The sequence below is a fragment of the Bombus vosnesenskii genome, unplaced genomic scaffold, assembly GCF_011952255.1.
Source record: "Bombus vosnesenskii isolate JDL3184/JDL3185 unplaced genomic scaffold, Bvos_JDL3184-5_v1.1 scf7180000013295, whole genome shotgun sequence".
Classification (NCBI taxonomy): Eukaryota; Metazoa; Arthropoda; class Insecta; order Hymenoptera; family Apidae; genus Bombus; species Bombus vosnesenskii.
In genome coordinates, this window is record NW_022882946.1 from 2,868,498 (window position 1) to 2,891,515 (window position 23,018).

The 23,018-nt window shown below is 35.7% G+C and overlaps 1 protein-coding gene across 2 annotated transcripts in view; it reads left to right on the plus strand.

Moving 5' to 3' along the window:
* LOC117233209 (FK506-binding protein 2) overlaps positions 1 to 22,605 on the plus strand; it is a 116,009-nt gene extending 93,404 nt beyond the window's left edge. The window contains exons 2-4 of one of the 2 annotated variants that reach the window (XM_033493297.1): positions 10,913 to 11,076; positions 18,565 to 18,689; positions 20,789 to 22,605. In XM_033493297.1, the coding sequence (XP_033349188.1) occupies positions 10,913 to 11,076; positions 18,565 to 18,689; positions 20,789 to 20,977 (478 nt within the window). In that variant the 3' untranslated portion in view covers positions 20,978 to 22,605. The remainder of the gene's footprint in view (positions 1 to 10,912; positions 11,077 to 18,564; positions 18,690 to 20,788) is intronic. The other variant, XM_033493298.1, reaches the window with a different exon arrangement.
* The last annotated feature ends 413 nt before the right edge of the window (positions 22,606 to 23,018 follow it).

Genomic DNA, 23,018 nt, shown 5'->3' on the forward strand with positions numbered 1-23,018 from the left:
ATATATTCTAAGCTCTTACGTGTAGTATTAAGTTACTGTTAAGTTACTAAACAACGATTCAATCTCTTCTGTATCGTTTCATAAACTTACCAAAACTTAAAAGCTTATTTACGTTTAATACAAGTATTTATTATATCGCATCCATAATTTACTCTTAATCATAATCTATACTTACAAACGTAGCATAATAACAACTTCACTCACGAAACATAAATACCAATTTATTTCCCTGCATTTAAAGCGCAGTTCTAATCCATCATTCCAATTGTTTGCCAGCTATTTATATTATTGTTTCCCGGGTAGTTTATTTAAACTCTCATATATAATTCATGCTCATCAACTCATATAACGAATAAAGCATTCCAAAGTTGCGAAGAATAACTAAAGGTACGGATAAAAATATTTGCTACTTTTAAGGACTTGAATATTTAATTTCTGCTAATAGAAAACATAGTAAGCTACAATTATTTGAGCCACTAGAGCTTCAACATTTTAAAATTCAATCTTTATCTTTATCTTAATATTTATGATAAATATTTCGTATTTTTCATATACATTTCAGACTAGTTTCAAGTTTTACCTAGTTCAACTGGTACCTCGTTACGCTGCTAGTAAAATTTCAAAATATTTTACATACGCGATATGAACATAGAAGATTTCTACGGTAAGCATTTATTTGTTTTCTCGAGCCAATGAACTCTTAAAATTAAATTTACTACTCTCGAGCTTAACTGACATATCCTTTTGACTCGAATAATCCTATCTTATCTTAAAAGCACGTGTCCATTTTCAAGTTGTTCCTGGAAATAGTCTATTAGAACGCGTCTAATCTCGACGTATTTATTATTAACATCGATTTATATAACCCGTATGACAGGGTCTGATCTCGGTGAAACAAGGTATGTCGGGAAAACGGCAGTTTCGAAAGTTTCGCGTGAAAAACATCGAGCGTCTCATAGGACTTGCTTCAGCGAATAGAGGGTTTCGTAAACTGGCAATATCCCGCGTATAGCAGCTGCTAGCGGTGCTTCCATTTGAATATTTAAAGAGCATACCGCGATACGCGGGAAACTTTTCTATCCGCAGGAGCTCATACGCAAAAGGATATTCGAGACGAAGCGAAGGACTTCGTCGAGGGTTGATTCTTGGATATTTTTTGTCTCTGCTACAGTTAACTGTCCCAGAGCAATTGTTTCTTCTTCTTGCTGGATTTCTTCGTCTCTCGCTTGTTCTTTTTGCTTCTCCCTTCTCTCTGTGACTTCGCATAGCTTGCGTCTTGGTACATCCACCGACAAGAAGGATGTTCATTCGTTGCACGTCAAGATCTTGGACGTGTCTCGCCTTCTTCCATCTTTTCTTGCCTCTTGTACTTCGTCCTTGACTGATGAAACTCGACTCAGTATAACTCTCGAATGCTTAAAGGTAGATAATATCTGTATTTATTAATAGAAGAAAATGCGATCATTGCAGTATGAAGTCAATTCGCAATTTGATTTTGGTAAAAAAAAAAAAATGTGGTTCTTCTTATTCATTTTCTATGCACGGATTGATTATTTCAATTAATTGGAAGGTTATTTTCCTGAAACGTTCTTTTCAGATTTTCTTGTATATTTTTGTTATATCTTGGGATTGACAATTTTAGGCTAGTTTTGCAATGTTAGGCTAGTTTAGTAATGATATTAAAGATACTCGATATGTTAAATATTAATGAACGTTAAAGCACCCCGATTGAACTACGTACACGGATTAAATACACATAGATATATCATATCGTAATCCTGATGCACGTGATACCAAATTTGCGTACGCATATCAACACATTTCGAGCAAGGTACATAATTTTATTACGTGCACGTTATTTGCACGATAGCGTAGATGATTTATAGAAGTTCCAATTACATTTAATTCGACGAGCAAATCGACAGAAAAAAGGTTTCTAATATCCATTGAAACGTTTACGATTTTTCATCGTGGTACACGGATGAGTCGTTGTATTTTTCATTTATTCATCCACCAATTGCTATCCTTTATTTTTTCTTTTTTTTTTTTAACGGTCGAATCATCATCGTTGTCGCGTGTCAAAGAACAATAGTTCTACGTGTGCGTGTTCATATAAAATTCCAAATACTCTTGAAATCTTGCATATCACAGATATGTTGGTCGCCTTTTAATCATGCTACAGTTTTACTAACTCGACCATTTTATCAGTTGCACCAGGTAATCATGCTTTAGTGTATAATTCGATTTGTTTTTATTTGGATGAATTTTACAATTAATTCTCATTGAGAATTATAAGTAAAAGTATAATTATTATCATTATTATTGCTATTACAAATAGACCGTAATTCAATATTTCTAAACACACATGAAAGAAATTGTTCGATATATCGTACATCAACACTTGCACGATCGTCGGTGGAATGTTTTAGATTTAGAAATTAAATGTTTTTTATTTGTTTCATTTTTCTTGATATTGAAGATATAAAATATCTCGTAGCAAAGCGGAAAAGATATATAAATTACCTACTTAAAATTACCATCAGAAACGACATATAAATCGTTAATATGATCAAGAAAACGCTAAGAGGATATGAGATTATTGATCAGTTTACTTTTATCCTGAATGAGTCAGAACATACAGGATAAACATAATTATCGATATCAATGTCGTTTCTATCTCACACTGAATCGACGGTCGCATCATCTCGGTTGTCGTGTCTCGAAGCGAGACGCATGCTCGATAGAAAGAAGTCGCAGAAATTAGTTTCGAGATATTTGCTCCTCATTGGAACATAGTTCTTCGTTTCCGCGATTCCATCGCGGTTTCTCCTTTTCTCCGCCGCCTCATTGTATCCTTCCTTCTCCCTTTCCTCCCCCATTATGACTTTCCCTTTTCTCTGCAGCTCCATTGTCGATCGAACCCTTTTCTTCCTAGCTTCATTATTTTTCATTTTTCACCGACCGAGCACCACGTTACAAGAACACGCTCCGTGTGTGCGTCTATGGGTTGTCTATTCTCATGTGGAAATCTCGTATAATTAATTAACTATGTTCTTGTCGCGTTTTGGAGTTTGATTGACCACGATGTGTATATGTATTAGGTTGTTCCAAAAGCTTCTTTCGTTTCATAAGTGAAATAATAGATGCACATCTTTTATTTTGTATTATTTTATGGATTAAGTATGTTTTGTAGTAATAGAATAAAATGGACCAAATATAATTCAATAAAATAACACAAAATAAAAATGTTGTGTACTACTTTCTTTAAGAACGAAAGGAACTTTTGGGACAACCTAATATATAATACGATAAATCTATGGTTGGATTTATCTGATAATTAATAGATTGTGGATGTTCACGCAATTTGATATTTTTATGAATGTTAAGTGACACATGAAAATGGATTTATTTCACCTATTAAATATAATAAGAGGGGCTTTATTTTGCACATTTTATGTACCCTTTGCATACTAACCCTTCTTTGAATTATTTTTCACTCAGTCGTGTTCTTTTATCGTCAAAAAATTTCCGCGCTTTCAAAAAAACATAAAAACATCGTTGTCGGTATGCGTGATTTCTTGCTTGACATGTACCTGATTTAATTTACGTATTATGCCGAAGTCTTTCCTGAAACAATAAATAGCTTTTTATCTTTTACGATGAAACAATTCACATTGAGACGAAGATTGGACCATAAAGGTACGAAGTCATGATGATGTGAAATTGAGAAATTCTTCGGGACGCTAACGAAAAACACGAGCAAACTTATCAAGTTTCGTCGAACATTCAATAATTCTTTTCTCCAAATGAAAACGCCGTATATTCTTATTTGTCCGTCGGATCGCTGTTGTTTCCAAGCAATCGTATTAATTTCTATCGGATTAACGAATTCAATCCAAAACCAATTAACTCTACCCAACAGAAATATTGTAAATAGTATAAAAAGATTTGCAGGAACCTCGCTGCGAGGAAACAATTCCAATATTCGAAGTAACGTATACGGACAAAAGAAAAACGCCATTCGGCTATCAGCAGTCGAACAACGTTTTTTTAGAATTACAATAACGTTTGCAAATATCCGGATACTTGTTTATTCTAGAAGAGATATACTTAATTCTACTGTTACTTGACAAACTCGTTATCTCCGGATCCTTTGACTTTTGATAAGACAAACGAAGAAGGGTTTTCTAAACCTACAGGAAAAAATCTGATGTTAACACAACCAATGATATTTAAATAAAAAATTTAGAACATGACATTAAAATTTATTAGTTTAAATTCATTCTGCTGCTTATCTTAGAATTTATCTCTGTTTGTGTCATTTTCTTAGGATAAATATGCTTATGGAAATAAGTCTTTTTTTTCATGGGAATTGGATATTAATAATAATAATAATGTACTTAATAATAATAAAAGGTTGGGTTATGTTACATGTATACAATAGTACATATAGTTGATAGTAAAATAAATTATAAAATGAGTCTAATTTCTACTTCATCGTTACTTCGAATACTTTGATAAAATTCACATATCGATATTACAAATCGATCGAAGTTTCTCGATATTTATAAAAAGTAATAACGTACATCGATCCCTAAGGAAACTTTAATTTAAAATCGTTTCGATGTTACTTCAAACACTTTGCCCGGTTTCACGAGCTTCTCCTTGCGACGCGACGTAACAACTCCTTTAAAGCACGGTTAAGTGCGGTTTGAAGTTTCGCGAAATTACTGTGTAAAACGTGGCAGATAACGACAAACGTGACCAACGAAATCGTCTCTTGTCGCCGGCAGTTCAATATGCGATCCGCTGTCACGATAGTAAAAGTCAGTAATTACGAAGAGCACTGTAGTAAACCTGTGGTGGCGGTCTACTCTGGTCGAGAGGTCGTAAAACGTTACTTGTTAATGAAATAATTAAACGGTCGTCGGTACTTGAATCTGTCGCGCCCATTGGGGTCCGCTGATCACTGACCAACTTCCTGTCGTCGAGTAGCGGTAACTGATAACGTGCTTTTGACCAGATTGCTGTTTATTACAGGAACTGGGCAACAAGATTTCAGTTACACGGAAGAATTGTTGGGTTGATACGTAATGACTTCACGAATGGTGACTATCGAACAAGTGGAAAGTAACTCAATAGATTTTCTCTCCAGCTTCTGCGAATGGCAAAGTGTTAACAAATCGAAGGGTTCAAAACAAAAACGACTCTTCCAATTTTTGGGAATAAAACATTCGTTACAATTGCTACGTATCTTGTAATTACGTGGTGAAAGAAGCGTATCTAATTAAATTACGAAGTTGTGGATCTCGTAAGAATGATCGTTTTCGTGGGATATTTGTAGTTATTTTTAGTTTAATTTCAAGAATTGTGACAGTGTTTTGTCGTCTTTGATAAACGAAATGATAAAAGATGTGAACGATTAAATCGTACAAATACTATATAGCCAAGTCTGAAGCCCAAGTATTGAGTGGTACAAACTAGGATGCAGTTTATAGAAAGGCTGAGTGTTTATTAAATTCGTTGCTTGAACAGGAAATCGGAAGTTTCGATAACGCGTTAGTTTTATTATCGAGAGGCAGGAAGCAAATTATTAGTTTTTCATGGAAATCAGCTGCCGATACAAATTTAACACGGGGGTCAGTGCATCGCGCTGATAAATAATTACGCGTATTTTGGGAAGCTACGTTTATTATGCATACTCTTTAATGAACCATTGCACATGGTATTAAATACAATGCATGTCATTCGATTTTCGACAATATAATACGTTCGGCGTGAAATTCGCGTTTCCCTATGACGCAACGTAAAAATTTCTTTTGTTCTTGTTCGTATTATTATCAGTTAATATAGAAACGATATTGAGCGAACAAAACAGTATCAGGAATCAGATTCATTGGAATAATTCATTATAATAATTATACGGAAATGTGGAAGCTATCGGTAAGGTTGGTTCATTGTGAAGGATTTGAATGGTTAACAAAATTGGGAAAACAATTGAAGCAGCACGAAATTCGTTAAAAATTACGTAATTAACGTAATAAGGTTTCACGAATAATGAGGAATAAATTTAAAAGAGCGCTATTGTGCAATTTTAAATGCATTACGTGTAATAAATAAATGAATTGCACTCCACGTAACTCTAATTATTATCTTACCTGAACTAATCATAATATATTTTTACTTAACATATACATGTAGTATTGTGGAAAAAAGGCCTGTGGTGGCACTCGATAACAAATATCACCACTCGACACTAACTAATGTCGGACGACGGCAGCGCAGTGGTTAGCGCTCTAGGTTACGAACGTTCGGAACCCGGGTTCGAATTCCCGGTGACCGGATTCCGATTTTTCTTCCACGATACAAAAATGAGAAGAAAAGCGGCCGTACCCAGCAGCAACGACATCTACAGCCTAAACGTTACGATACTACATACATTCGTAGTAAATCGTGTTATTTTGCTTTGTACTTTGCGCTTTTTTAAATAGATGTTTCTCCTGTGTTCATAGCAATGACTGCTACCCTTTACGATCCCTCCGAAATATATTCTTCGCGTGGTTGTATGCATGAGCGCACGCTGTTACGACGTGGATACGCGAAAGTGCAGGAAACTTGAAATTCCCCACGCGGCACGGTGTAATTACCCTTACGCAACATAATTATCCTCGAAACTTGGGCCACATTATTCTGCACGCCCGGCGTCGCGACGCCGAGCGGTAACGAGTTGCGTTAGAAGGATTCCGACTGATTATGTCTCGAGCGCATAATATGTTTGTTCACGCGTAAGAACACCGACGAGATATCGAACGTGGTTGGTTAGTAGAACAAAACTTTCGCGAATAAAATTACACTCCCTAACGAACTTCCGATAAGTTAACCCGCGAACGTTGTTTCGCGAATGACTGGCAATTCGTCCACGTGAAACCTTTATAAAGCCTAATAAGCAGAAAATTTTCGAGGACGTTGATTAATGGTTTCCTTTTTTCTTTCGTGTTAAAGCACGCGATTTTGATTTTATGAAAGGAAGGTTGAGATTGCGAAGGTCTTCGTTATTTCAAGATCATACAACTATTTGGAAATTATTTGATTTCGTTTAGAAGATCAACGATTAATCACCAATTATCTAAATTGAGAAATGGAGAAACGCGACAAGGTTAAACGGACTATTTTTTTAATTTATTTTGCAATTTACGATTATTCATTTAATGTCGACGCGATAAATAACCATTAATTTTTTAAGTAAAGAGATGAAGTTCGTATGTGGGATTCGGGTTTTACAGGAGAATTTTTGAAAAAGAATTATTTTGAATTCTAATAAAATTCATCGAAAATAAAAGCTTCGATTAAAATATCGTTTACATGAATTTATGATTTCCATAAATATTGACCAATTCAAATTTTGTACGAGTCATGTCGTAATAGAACTTCGTGTAAACCGTAAATGCTCATTACTGTTGATATTTGCTCTTTGAATTATTAATAGGTTCCAGTGGAGCTGGGCTCGCTAATTAACAACGATAGTACTATGCAAATAAAGATAAGAGCAGCAGAATATAATCGTTTTCGAGCATATAAACTTTTAGCTTTTAAGTTGACAAATATGTAATCATAATACGATCTTGGATTTTATTTTCTGCCTGGAAGTATCGACATAAAGATTATTTCGTTCTATAAAAGAGAACGATAACATATTGAATATTTTAATTTAATGCTTGAATATCTTTCCAATTTTTCATTTTTACTTAATTATTTCGAAGCATATTTTATCTGTACAAATTGACCAATGGAGGTATATTTAAAATTTGGCTAAATTCATACTTGTTCATAAATAGACTAAGAATTTGTTGGTCCAACTTGTCACATCAAATAACCTATTAATATTTGAACGAAATTGTCTTGGATCTCTTCTCAGAAACTTTATTTTCCTCGTCGCTAAATGGAACTTTCGACGCATAAAACCAACGATCTCGAAGTTCCTTTCATCGAGACATTCTTTTCGTGTCACCTATTTTTTACCAGGAATAAACGCGTGCTATCTATTCTTACCCAGCGACGTGTTCGATATTTTCTTTTCGATGATACCTCGATTCTCCAATAATCAATCATGTTTTGCTGTTTATCTGCTACGTTAGAATCGATGTACGTGATTTTATATCTTAAAATTTCCTTAGAGATTTTAGAATACCGAGGCTATACAATTATTATCGTTATATAATTAAACTGTCGATTATCTTGCATTGAGTAATTCTGTAAAAAAAATTAATTAAATTTTTTGTTGCATTTGGACTGCATTTTTCACAAGTTTGACGACTGTGTGTTATAAAAAAAAAAGTGGAATAAAACACATTTAAAAAGTTCAAAATTGACCGTTCTCCATTACTAGTGGCGTACTTGGATCGCTTGATACTCAAAAATTTCACTCAACTTCATTTCTCTTGAAAACTTTCCAGCTAACGAGATCAACGGTTCTATATCTTTTCCGATTTAGTTATCTCACGTTTCTCGATAAAGTACAGGCCTCATGACGAGTTTTCGTTACTTGGATAAAAATTTCGAGCTTCAATCTTCCAACATGAACCAGGATGAATCAGGGAAACCGGAAACGCTGTGATCTTGTAAATCTTGTGGATCAGAAAATTCATTCCCTGACAGGATTCAGCAAAGAAGAGAATCAATATCGTTCGAAATGTCGCGCCATTAATTTCAAATCGAAATCCTCGATCTTTACTTGGATTTTCGTTTAATGGAAAACTGTAATGTAAAGCGAGAAGCAAACGAAAATCGAAAAAGAAGCAAACAGCTGACACTTGACGCGATTAGTTTTATTTGAGTTCGAAGAGAGTTTATGGGAATCGTGTCGATAGTCGAACAACGTTCCGGCTCGATGTAGCTGAAGTTACTGCAGGAACGATAGTTATCGTTAGGATGATCGTAACTTTTCATTGGAAAGCCAAGGTAAATGTGATAATAACTATGATTTGATTGATCGATGGAGATTGAATGCTCGTAATGAGGATAGAGTTTCATTTTAAATTTGTTGAACGAAATTTAAATGTCGTCAGATCGCTGGAACATAGACTGATACAATCATTAATCCTCGTTTATTCGAGTAATTCATCTACTCATAGAAATTTATAGATAGAAAGAAAAATTTGTACAAAAATGTCCATGTCTTGATACCTTCACTAAAGTTAATTATTATTTCTATTCTTTATATGGACCCATCTTGTTATTTTTACGCCTTCAGTTATTCTGATATCAACGAGAGAATCATATTTATAATATCGTTAATTTATTGAAAAAGTGACGTAATTATAAAAAGTAAAGTTTTCAAAATTATTAGTAGTTTGCAAATTTTTGTTTCTTTTCGCAATGTCCTGTAATTTCCTAAAAGCCTGTCTTCTTCTTGGTTAAAACTTCATAAACAACAAGAACAGAAAGAGGAAGAGAAAATAAAGCGGAAGAAACGTTGCTGAAGTATTTCTAACATTATACACGCGTGTGTAGACATTCAGCTCGTAGCGACATATCTGCATATCAACGTAGTTCTCTGCTTGAAATTCTTCTCGTGACACAACATAGTTACTCGTTGCACATAGAACTTCATCCGCATTCGCGTGTGCGCGCGACGTCGTTGCAACCCTTCGAGTCAGTGGCAGAGACGCACGTCGAGACGCCTCAAACGAGTCCGAGGACGTGTTCCTCCCTTATGTTCCATCGATTTTTTATACCGAGCTCCGTCAACCTACGCATTTCTCTTTCTTCTTTAAAATTTTTTTATTTCAACCTTGTTGTATCAATATTCGATCAATTTTTCGATTCTTTGTACATTTTTCTTTGCCATATTTTACGTAGAAATTAATTCAAAGACATTTTTTACGTAAATATAGTACGATCTATGGATATTGGAATTAATCGTCACACAGGTTGTTCGCATATTCGAACGATATTTCACATTCATTCGGATTTATTTCGTAAATAATTTTAAATTTAAAAGTAGGCTCTTAACTTCCAATTTTATCGCTATACGTAAACAGCCATGTAGTGAAAATTAATTATCGTGAAATAAGTTGCTCTTTTCTTTTTTCGTTAATAACACATTTTAATATTAATAGGTTTCGTTTTTTCTCACGTTACAGCATCGTTACCTCGTTTTCCACACAATCGTTGCGTTGAGTTCTCGTGTTCGTTTCGACGAATTTCTCTCTCCCTCTCACGGTCTTCGCTTTTCTATTCCGCTTTTTCCGCCTTCCTGCGTCAGTCAGCCGATGAACTTGTCAATTTTCGTTGCCGGAACGCGTGAAACGATCGGCTGGCATACGTGAACCCGATTTTACGAGACTGCATCGGATTGCACTTCCACGACGCGATCTCTTTCACGGGAAATATCGATGGTAGACAGGCATACACCTGCCTCCCGGTATCGAAGACCTTGAAATTCAGCGTAAATTCAGCATATTATGTTACTATGAAAATCTATATCGAATCTCCAGTGAATTTAATCTGAAATAACGATCATTATCTTTAACCACAATCAGACAGGATCGTTATGGGTATCAATTTTTTTTTTTAAAGAATCGAGAATAATAAGAAAGATTTTTCATTTTTCTAGAAGAGAGAATAAACATGGAATTAAGCCAGTTACTTACTTTTACGAACCTAAACGCTATCACATAATGAAAAAAATAAGAGTGAAAAATTTATGACAGGTGGAGTTAATGAATATGGCTTTTAAGAAAATGTCGTTAATAAGTTTTACGTTAATAAGAGTTACGAAACAAAGATAAACGAACTGAAATGCCACCAACGTGTTCGATTATGACTTTCGATAAAAAGAATCGTTCACATTCCGTCGTGAACTTTTAGCGAAACAATATTTAAAACGTACTTCGTTTATTGTCTGTTACAGTTTGGACAGAGATCAGCCGTTCACATTCCAGCTGGGAGTTGGCCAAGTTATTAAAGGCTGGGACCAAGGATTGGTGGATATGTGCGTGGGCGAAAAGAGGAAGTTGACCATACCGCCGGAATTCGGATACGGGGAGAAAGGAGCCGGAAACGTAATTCCTGGAGGTAAGATTGTTTCTTCGTCGACGTTCTTACGACGTTCGCTGTGTCTGAAGTTTCTTATCATCTTCGTTCTATCGGATAGAAATTACTTTTCTCCAAGGTCACGATAAACAATCGTTTTAATAGATATTCGATATCCAATATGGGAACTCGCGTACGAGTAAAATACACGGCGAGTCTAAATTTCTGATACAAGTGGAATTAGAAAGATTCTGGGGGCGAAACGAGTGAAAAATCGGATATAACAAAATTGCGTTGGAAGGTCCATTTTCCAGAAAACCGAATTTGAAAATTTATCAAGTATACGTGAATTCGCCTAGTTCCAGTAATTACATTTTTTATCAGAATAATTCGGAAACCTACCAAACACCAAAAATCAAACGTATATTTGTTTCATTTAATATTCGTGTATTAAAAACAACTAATAAAAATTGTCAATACGAAAGCACGTAAATTTATATCGATCATCTTTCGTGTCATTTGGCGGTAGATAAAGTAAAAAGTATCGGGAGCTGAAATTGATTGCATCAATTCTATCGTTCAGCAACTCACGATAAAGGCTTGCCAACGAGAAACAAGGGCGAACATAAAAAGGACGAAATTGCAACGGTTTCACGGCGAGAAGTTGCAGTTTAATGCTAACTCTCCTCAAATTATCCGTGGGTCCCATCGATTCTCGGAGGTAAACGAACGAGACCAACGGACGAATCGATACAAAAGGGGATCGTTAGTAACGAAATCAGACTAAAAAATGCAATTGCACGGAAATCCAATAAAACGTCAACCATTAAATCGAGCACTAGCCATCGCAGTTGACCCGGCTGGATCAACAGCGACGCTCGTTCGCTCATTTTTTTCTTTTCTTCTTTGCGAACGTTCTCGCGTTAGATAAATCGAAAGTTAGCCCCGAATATGCATATACCTTCGATCCTGATCCCATGTTTTATGGAGGGCTTTTATTGGCGAAGAATGAAGTTCACTCGATAATATTCGGTGGAAAAGGTTTCGATGCGGGCAGATAATTTTTTCTGCGCAGTAACTATCCTCGGTGATACTGAGCTCATTATATGGAAAAATATTTCAAAATTTAAATTCGTCGAAGCGATTAGAAAAATGAAAATTTAACTTATAACGGAGAGAAAGTAGAAGAAGGACGAGGAAATGGAAGGAGAAAGAAAAAAAGCCAGGGATGAAGTAAGGAAGGAAGCAAGGAAAGGAAGCTATTAGGGTTATTACCGTGGTTCCTGCTCATTCATTAAATCTGTTTTATCATAACTCGATCAAGACTTTTAACCCTAGATGGCTTGTACTTCGCCTGAGCTTTTTTACAAGTTCCTAATTACTAAAATAATTATTTACTTTTTATATCCCATTCACAATGAATATACAGGGTGGTTGGTACTGATGGTACAGGCGGAAAGGGGTGATTCTACGCGAAAAAAGAAGTCGAAAATATAGAATAAAAATTAAACAAAAATTTTTTTTAATTTTTCCATCGAGACAACGATCTATAGTGAGATCCGTTATAACGAGACGTGATAAAGTGCAGGCGATTTTCTCGAAAGCAAAGTCTCAAACGAAAAATTTTTATTCTATATTTTCGACTTCTTTTTTCGCGTAGAATCACCCCCTTTCCGCTTGTACCACCAGTTACCAACCATCCTGTATATACCAAACCTGTGTCACAATTAAATACATAGATATATTCTATTTGATGATTTGTGGATGAAGACTGCAGAAGAAGGAACGCGAAGAGTCACATTATTTTTTATTCTTTATGAGAAATCAGTTTTAAAGTTTTACAAGATAATGCAAATAGAGTCCCATTATTCTGATATAAAAGAAGGTGTATACTGAATTTCGAAAAAAATGGCAAAGTGGAGATGGTTTATTCCGACTCAAGTGTGAATATATTTTATATTATGAAAAATTTTGTTCGCTTTTTCACGTTTATGCTATATTTTAAATTTCCAGAACGAAAATTGAAAGGGTTCCGTAATCGTTCTGGAAACGACGCAGACTCCTCGTTCATTTACCACGCGAATTTTTCATGGTTTCTCCCAGTCAGACTGTTGTCTGTGGTTCTTTGTTGCGGAAGAACGTGTAATGAGAAGTTACAATGTTCGAGGGCTTTGCAACGCGGGTGGGTTAACTGCGGTTTATGCGTTTTATGGTTAATTAACTTCTTCGCCGGCCAACACGGGTTCACTCGTCTCCTTTGTGAAAAATATTTGCGCAACACGACGTTTACGTTGGCGGCATAGCAGGGCGAGACCGGAATATTTGTCGAACCTCTTCATAGTCGCTTCGTTTCAATTTTTCAACGTTTCTCAGTATATTCGACGCGATTCAATGAACATTCGAGACGATTATCTTCTACGGAAAGGGAAAGCTAATTAGGTGCAGGTAGACATGGAATAAGTATCGCGATTAGTACTCGCGATTAACCAATTCAAGAAGATCATTATATTTCGACGAGATTTACGATACTACAATGATGTTCTCGATATTGTTATACATTACGGGAGATATTACGAGATGTACTGACTTGATATAAATAATTTCAGGTTTAATGAGAACGAACGGTAGGAATTTTAAAATACATAAACGATACCGTCACCTTCCTTTTAATAGTCATAGAAAAATATAGAATGTCTAATATTTGTTTTAGTTATTACAAGAAAATATTATGTCTCGTCCAGATTACTCAACTTTCTTCACCAGTTTAGATCTATCGTTTATGTACTTTAAAATTCCTACTGTTTGTTCTCGTTAAACCTGAAATTATTTGTATCGAGTCGGTTTAATTGAATTAATAACTCGAAATTAATTTTACTAACGAGAACTTGTTGTTTTAATCGATTAGAAATATCCTTTCTTCCAAGCTAAATCGAGGTTTTACTTATTAATAACGATACTCCAATAAGCATCATCTTCTTTGGCACGATTTCAGGTTAATATTTGAACTAAGTTCACTTAAATTCAGACAGTTTGATTCAAATTACTTGACGTGTACAGAGCTTGAATTCACGCAAGTCGATTAATATGAAAACGAGGCTTTATACAATCGCTATTGTAGAACGACAAGATTGTGTCATGTCAGAATCAAGAAAAGGATCTTCATTGGAATATTGATATTCAATAACCGAATCGAATCACTTGGATCTCTTCCGGGATCCTCCTAAAAGTATGTAGCTACATTGGAATAACAAACTTAATCGCTGTTTTATTAATTGTTCTTGCGTAAATATATGTGTATAATCTAAATATTATGAGGAAAAAAAAATACAATATCACGAACAGTTCTTCACTTTTTATTTTTCAACGGTAATCTAAGATTAAACAAAGAATATGTTCTTTGGTCTAATAGCTAGTTTTAAGATTATATACCAAGGAGGGAATAGGTCGGTATATATTGTTCAGTAGACTACCTAACTGTAACGCCTGAGGTCTTTCATAAATTTACAATTCCATTTTAATCTCCAACCAGGATAATAGCGATCCCTCGTAAATTTGACCACGAGCCAGAGAACAATCCTATCGCAACGATACTCTCTTTTCACGCTGCGATAAAAATGTTGAACAATTTAAACGGTCAATCGCGCGCCATTGAACTCGTTTAAGCACAGATTAATTTGAACCGTTCCCTTTTTACCTCCGTTTCTTTTCCCTGCAGTACAACAATGGAATGATTAACTTTTCCGTTATTTCTGTCTGGTTACCATATAACATTAACTCGTATTTCAGTTTTCCGGGAGGATGAAAGCCGCGAACGAAAATAGTTTGCCCTAGTATTGTTCGGAAGGTAAAAAGAGGTTTCAGATTTCTTGGATTCAGAAAGAAAATCGTTTTCTCCCGGCACGAGGAACGCCGAAGGGCAAAAACGAAAAGGAGGAAGTTGCGTACAAAGAAAAGGAATTTGATTCCATCTGTCGTCGATGTTGCTGCTACAGAAAATAAAAGGAACTTTTCAAGAGTTTATTAGGGTTATATGGAAAATGAGCAAGGTTCTGAAACCTATCGTTTCTACGCAAGTGTCTCTTTTGGTGAATTAACGTTGGAAAGGTTCGCAAAAGATTACGTTCCACGTGGAAATCGTATTAGATTGTCCGAAAAATTCCTTTCGTTTTATGAGGAAACGATAGATGCACAACATTTTTCTTTTTATATTATTTTATTGAATTGTATATGATCCACTTTGTTCTGTTATTACAAAATAGATACATAATTCGATAAAATAATATAAAACAAAACATGTTGTGCACCTACTAATTCCGTGTAAAAAGACAACTTGATATAAAACGTGGAACAGGCTTCTCGATGAAATTTTATTATTAAGTGGACATTATTAAATTAAGAAAAATTTGTCCTTATTATTGCATGGATAGTGAATTAAGAAAAATTTGAATCTCGGATATACGTTTTTATTACAGGTTCTTTACATATTTTAGTCATGGGAGAAGCGATTGTGGTCGATCGGTAAATTTTCCTTGAGCTCTAATCCATTATTTCACTAATTCTAACTGATCAATCCGCTCAGTCACTAAATACTAAATTTCCACGGGGCTCACCACTAGACGAGATACATTGTCTGCTGTATTAATTACAACCAGTTTAAGTAGTGAATAATTAAGCGGTATATTTCATTAGGTTACGGTTTAATCACGATAGGACCGTGTATAATTAATACGAAATATGCGCTGATGCAGGCGAGTGTACCGCGTGCTGGGTGTTCGTTGAATTTCGTGGGAATTCGCCGCATAACAGATCATATCGTTATCGGTGAAATTACATTACCATTCAGGACATTATATATTTATATACTTGTTTAAACGCGTTTATTGCCAAAAATCGTTCACGTTTATTTTTACAATATGTAATTGATCTCAGGTACTGCAAACACGCACAGTTGAAATAAATTTACTCCTCAAACTAATGGCTCTTGTAGTTATAAATCTTGTTAACTAATCAGTAGACTGCCGATGTTTATGCATATTCATATTTTTACCAGCGATAAAAAATGAAAGTTAACCAGCGATTCGTTTCACCTACGAAATATTAGAACGTATGCTTCACTCTGCATATCTGATACATTTCTTCGTATTATGTTCATTCTGTAAATTTTTACACCTCTAAATTTCTCATAAATGCAGAGACGTGCACAGGCTACTAATTACAAATTATCCTTAGCTATAATCTTATTGTACATACAAGCGTTATAACGTAGTAACGAATAATCGTACCACTTTGTCAATTTCAGGACGTTGTATTATAACACGGACAGATTTGTCGTTCTTATCGTCGACACGGTTCGCTCGGGTCAACGGTGGTTGCGTAAGAATCGTCAAGATGAAATTGATCGGTCGTGTCGTTCTACTCTGAGAATTAAGTGCACGCCACTGTTAACGAGCTCATTTTCCTTTTCTAATATCGGTTTTATTACATGATCGCGTTACAACAGACGATCCCGTAAACGGAAACGTTCATAAGACGTTTCATAACCGATAGGTTATTTATTGAGATATAACGATTAAACGATCAGAGAGAGGAATTTCTTATTTAATAAAAATGATGTACATCGTAAATAGCTTAATCTGTTAGTGGAATGGTGAACATTTTGTCACGTTGATAATATAGCGTTGTATAGCGTAACTGGGAATGTTTATGCATTTGTGAAAAATTTGAACGTGCAAAAATTGTACAGGATGGACATCCTATGGATATCAGGTGGTCCGAAAAGTTTCATTCGTTTTATAAGAAAATAATGGATGCACAACATTTTCCGTTTTATATTATTTTATCGAATTACGTATAATCCACTTGTTCTATCAAAATAGAGATCACAACGTTCGACAGATTAGGTTTCATGTTTGTATAAAGATGCGTCGTAAAAGACGTGTCTGTAAAAGAAAGACACTTCTCGGATAACCTAATATTTGGATACTTAGAGAAAATGTGGTCAATTTGGAAAACCATTAGTATCTTACCGAAAGCTTCATGTTTATCTTGTTTGGTCCTAAAAGTTACGAAGAATCCACAACATATTCTACGTTATAACACGAATCTCACAAATAGTAAAATTGAATGCTTTTCTGGTATATATATCTTTCTCGCTGTTTCAACTAATTTTGGTATCTGTATTATTACGCATTCTATTGTTAATGTTATTATATATATATCAGTTATTTAAAGTTCGATTATCTTTGCCCATTTCGGCTTATTCGCAAATAATACTTCTGATTTGACATAAGGTCGCAACCCACTTCTGAATTTGGCTTCAATCTTCGTTTGAACGAAATTAGTAATACACGTCAAAAGTAAGGTATCCGTTATACATCATCCGGAGGAAAGAGACACGAGACAGATTTTTCATCCACGTGGAAGCGTATAGATTGTGGACGAACAAATAATAGAAAATCCACGGCAATCGTCTTTCGTCAGTATTGACAGAGACGTATTGGATTTTTATTGGGTTTCGGTCAATCAATGCGGTCAAGGTATGTCGGTGATTCCACGGGATCAGTGAAATATAATGGAAGATCAAGGCGACTGATTTGGAGAAATCTCATTCCTCTTTTTCATCTTCTATTTTTATCGTCTTCCATTTCTATCTTGGTTTTAAACGTCAAGAACGTTTAAACGATATTAGCCAAAAATTCGGTATCACGGATGAGAATTTCGCCGATAGTTTCCGGTGTCCTCGAAACGGATGCTACCGTCTGCCAACGAGGCGTTTGCAAGTCTGAGTGGAAACCTCTTGGAACGTGTTCGACAACGAGGGCTGTTACTCTAGCAGTATCGTGAAATATTTTATTAGCAGGTCTGCGCTCTATAGGCTCGAGGAAAGGGCCTCTCTGAGTGCAGTGTCGTATCGAAGGGAATTTAGAGGCTCCAGTCTCGGAAAATAGTCGAAGTCCCGGTTTTATTTAAGAGCAACTGTTTAACGTCGTGGAGGAGTTCCTACGTTTTGTTTGCCCTGTTGTAAATTGATACAATTTGTGTATTTGAGAACAAAATGGTTAAAGGGGTAATAATAGAAACGAATCAAGCAAAACGAAAGAAATTGAAATAATTAAAGGTTGATATCAAATTAGAGGAAGTGAAACGTTTCTCGGCTAATAAATTTTGTCATATCGTCGATTGGTATCAACCACGTTAAAAAAGAAGAAATTTGCTACAAATTACATATATTCGATATTAAGGAGATTTCTAATAAAAAATGTAAGAATTTCGTTATTGATCGTCATAAATAATCAGAATGTTTAGATGATTTTCTCGTGCGAACATAAAATCGACCATTTGTTGTATTCATTCAATCGGTGAAGACGATAACGTGTTATTTAGAAAGGAATCGATTTGTTTTTTTTTAGTGTGTTTAAGGTGTGTTCGCTTTGGAGTTCCACTAAAAAGAAGAATGAAATTGCATGATAAAATTTCAATTGAAAGATCACATAACATATCGTTAACGAAATCATTTATTTCTGACTGCAGGTGCTACTTTGCTATTCGAAGTTGAACTGATCAATATCAGCGACTCTCCACCAACCGCAAACGTGTTCAAAGAGATCGACAGCGACCATGACAACCAATTGTCCCGCGAGGAGGTGAGAGCAATGGCAAGATCTCTTTCATTTTTTTCTAAGGGTTATTCATGGTGATGGATTTAATATAAATAGAATAAAATATTTAACAAATCTACTAAAACGATAAATTCAATTTATAGATTAACTTCTTAACGCGCAAGCTCGTATTTCGCGTGAACTATGTAATGGATATAGTTTTACCACTGATTTGTTTGTTCTATTCGTTAAAGCAAGCAACGTGCATATAATATCTTGAGATAGTAAATCTAAACTGTAGATTTTTCTCACTTTCCAATTATTAGGCTGCAAATGTTTCTGTAAATTCATACTCTTTAGATCCAGCTAAAAGCTCAAATGATATTTAAGGAGAGATTCCGTTCACTCACTAAATACTGAAATATTACATTCTTTTTGTGCTCGTAATTCACGATAGTTAATCTATAACTAAAATTATATATATTAATACTAATATAATATCGAAACTCTTTTCATACTTGTTGTAATCCTTACACCATGGACCCTGTATAATACGGAATTCGTATAATACGAAACGCATCTCGAGTTGTAGGGGATTCTGCTAAATCAATAATGCGATGGTCGAGGATTATCGAATCCTATTCGAAATATGCTGGAACAATTTGATGGAAAAAATAGTTTCGACGATTCCACTTGTCTCATAAAATTTGTATGGATCAAAGGCCAATCACGGGCATCGCTTGCTGCTGGCTTTATCTCTGGCGTGCAAGTGCAAAGGATTAACATGTGCGCATTGTGTCGAGGGAAAGGGATGTAAAGCTCGTAACGTTATATTCTTTTTTTTTTGCCCTACTGTTTTCAACGTGTAACAAACGTGCGCGACTAATCCTTTGCTACCTTTTTTCGTATTTTATTCCCTTGCGTATATAGATACGTTTTAATCATTTAAAAATATTGTGCGACTGACAACTTTTTAGCCGTGGATATATTGCGTCAAAGTACATTTAAAAACATAGTTCCGAGCATTTTTCATCCCTTTTGGCTTATTGCTGAAGAAAAGAGTTTTTAAATAAATAAAAGCACGCTCGCGCACCGAATTTATATGCTTACCCTGTTTAAGACAGCTTGAAATGCACTGTTATAAAGCTTCAAATTGTATTTTATGTAGAGAAATGTTGGAGCGAATAAATCCCTTTGACGACTGATAAATTCTCCTCTTCCCATTTATTCCTTTGAATTATTTTTGCTACGTATTGAAATCATTAAATAACGATAAAAAAATACTAGTGAAAAATTTGAATATAAATTTTTAAATGACTTAATTAGAAGTAATCAGTGCATTTCGAAGCTATATTTAATTGCTTAACGTGTTTCGTATCACAGAAAACAAAAATTCAATCTTCTAAGAAAAAATCTAACTTCGACACAAGAAACTCGATATACATGCTTCTTTCTAATTGAATACGCTAATTTATCTTTATTTCATTTATTAACTCAACATCCGCTGAAAACGCTTAGCTTCTTTCCGACATGACTCATTAATAGAAAATTGGAGATTGGAAAATTAAGACGCGATGAATCAAATTTTACATCCTTTCTAGAAGAACTTAGAATTCGATACACTGTCAATTCACATTCCATATTACCAACTAAAATTCAATATACATTTACCATTCTCTTGAATGTTCCAAATATATTGATTATTACTATGTTTAATTGAAATAGTACCTTTTAGTAACCAAGCGATATAAAACTCATGAAATCGACAAAAATAGGCTTATCTGCCTTATATAACAAATACATTTAAAAAAAAAAGCAGAATTTTGGATTCTATGTATGAGATATATATATAAAATATTGCGTCGTACAAATCATCCAGAAGCCATATCGGTCACGTCCAAAATATGAGAATGAAGAAACATAATAACGTTACAAGTATTTAAACAAAATTTTTTTAATTTACCTTGGACCTTATTATTAAAATCACTTCAACTTGTGAAACTTATAAAAAATAGAATTGATCGTTCCAATTTCTGAGTGATTCAAAAAGAACTTCGCACGATCGTTTCTCTTTACTAACATCGCAAAAGCAAAAGAAAACCAGAGTCTAAATGACTGCGTTACCGCTCGATGCTGACATGTTTGTTTGTGTACAGGTGAGCGAGTACCTGAGGAAACAAATGATCGAGGCGGAGCAGGGCGGAGCCGGCGACAACGAGGAGATGAAGAAGATGCTGGTTGACCACGACAAGCTGGTCGAGGAGATCTTCCAGCACGAGGACAAAGACAAGAACGGCTTCATCTCCCACGACGAGTTCAGTGGGCCGAAGCACGATGAGCTCTGAAGTTTTCGTACCGCGTCGCCGCGTCTCCGAGCACCGCGTCGCCGACGGCATCGTGTCTCGCGCCACCACGTGTTCACATCCGCGCGGAATCATCTCGTCGAGCCTTGTCCGATCCGCGAGGAATACCTCTGAACACGGAACCCTTCGCAGCCGTGTCATATCGATCGATTGATCGATCGTTTGTCCCGTGGACTGTGTTGAAACACGAACATCCGCTTTTTCGACGCGTCTGCTGCGCGGTGCACGCGAATCTTTCAAGCTTGAGGAAGAAAAAAAAAAAAGAAAAGCGCGGACGGATCTCTTCTTCGCTAGGGAATTTCTCTCGTGAAAGGAGGACAGTGGCCAGTCGTCGATCGAAGGAACGAAGGAAAGCGTCTGAGAACTCCGTATCCATAGGAACTCCATAGAGGGACTCGACCGAGAAATTGACCGAAAGAGTATCAAAAGTGCAAAGGCAGTTCAGTTCGTCTTACTAAGATTCCTATTCTTGTCCAAGGAAGAAACTCGAAGATTACGAGTCTGTACGAGCTTGCTCGAGTAATTGGAAGGATTGCGAGAATTAATCGCAAAGCCAGGCTTAGAATGTCGCACATTCTTTCTACACGAACGAAACCAAGTTCTAAGAGAATCGGTGGAGGGAAAGGAGGAAGAAAACTACCTCTTGCGATGTGTCGACTATGTCCTCGAATGTTCTTGTATTTTCGGGACGTTTATCCCTCTGTCGATGAACACGTTTTCTAAGAAAAGACGAAATAATCTGTCAACGCAATAATAACGCGCGAGTAAAAGAATGGGAAAGAGACGAAGAAATAAGACAGAAGAGAAAAGGACGAGCGTGTTAAGGATGTTTTCAGGATGCTCTGGCGCATTTTTCATCGGAGATATACGGCTTTCAGGGACACGTTCCAACTATATAAACCGGGAATTTACGTTTCCGAGAGTGATAACTCGCGAGTGGCGTAAAGACATGACTGGTCGAGCGATCGAAAACCTGGCACGAAGCGAGGCTGTTCTAACGTAATATAATTATACAAATATAGATAGAAAGAAACGAAGGGAAAGAACGGCAGGGAGTGAGAGAAAGAGAAGAAGGGTGATATAATGTGAAAGAGACAGAGAAAGTGTTTTTTCTACACGACTATAGATGTTAGCGTATTAATTAAGCGCATCGATGTAACGGTGCTAAAATCACACGCGAAAACGTTCTGTCCCTCTCTCAAAAAGCTTCTTCCTTTTTGTCCACCCCCGCCCCTACCCGCCTTTTATGCCGTATCACACACGACACACATTTAATTGTACACACATACACACAGTTACCCCCTTTTTCACCAGCATCGACAAGCCCCGCCGGCATTCTCAGCCACGAATTTCACGCGAGAAACGTATCCAAGACTGGTGGAGAGGAACTCGATAGAGTAGAAGCCGCGAGATAACCTCGAGGATGTTACGTGGTGGAGATGAGTGGCGGTCGCAAAGCAACGCGATCTTTTTTCTCCCATGATCGACGATCTATCATTATTACACTTTTAACTGATACGTTTTTATTACTACATTATATTGTATATTGTTAAAGTTGGACGAAGGTTAATAATAAATCGTGTGTCTCGAGCACAGTTTGTTATATAAAAGAATTTGTTTGATTCGTATACCGCACCAACCTTTCCCTTTTTCTAGTCAGTAGATTTCAGCAAAAGGGATCGTCATTCGATTCTGAATTTTGTCTTACCTCGTGTATCGACGAATCGAATGAAATTATTCCTTTCTTTTTTCGTTTCGAGAAATTCGTAAATTCTTTATTACGAACGTTATGATTATACAGAAAATTTTTGTTAGTACGTGCTTGAAGGTATCATGCAACTGTTCTGAAATTATTTTTATTTCGTCCGCTTTTGAAGGTAAATAAGGATAAATAAGATACAAGTCAAATAAGGATAAATAAAGATAAAGAATGTAAGAACACCGATGCAGAATTATTTTTAATTTGCACGTTTTGGTGACTGGGGCCATACAACGAAGAAACGTTACGTAAACATCGACCTTT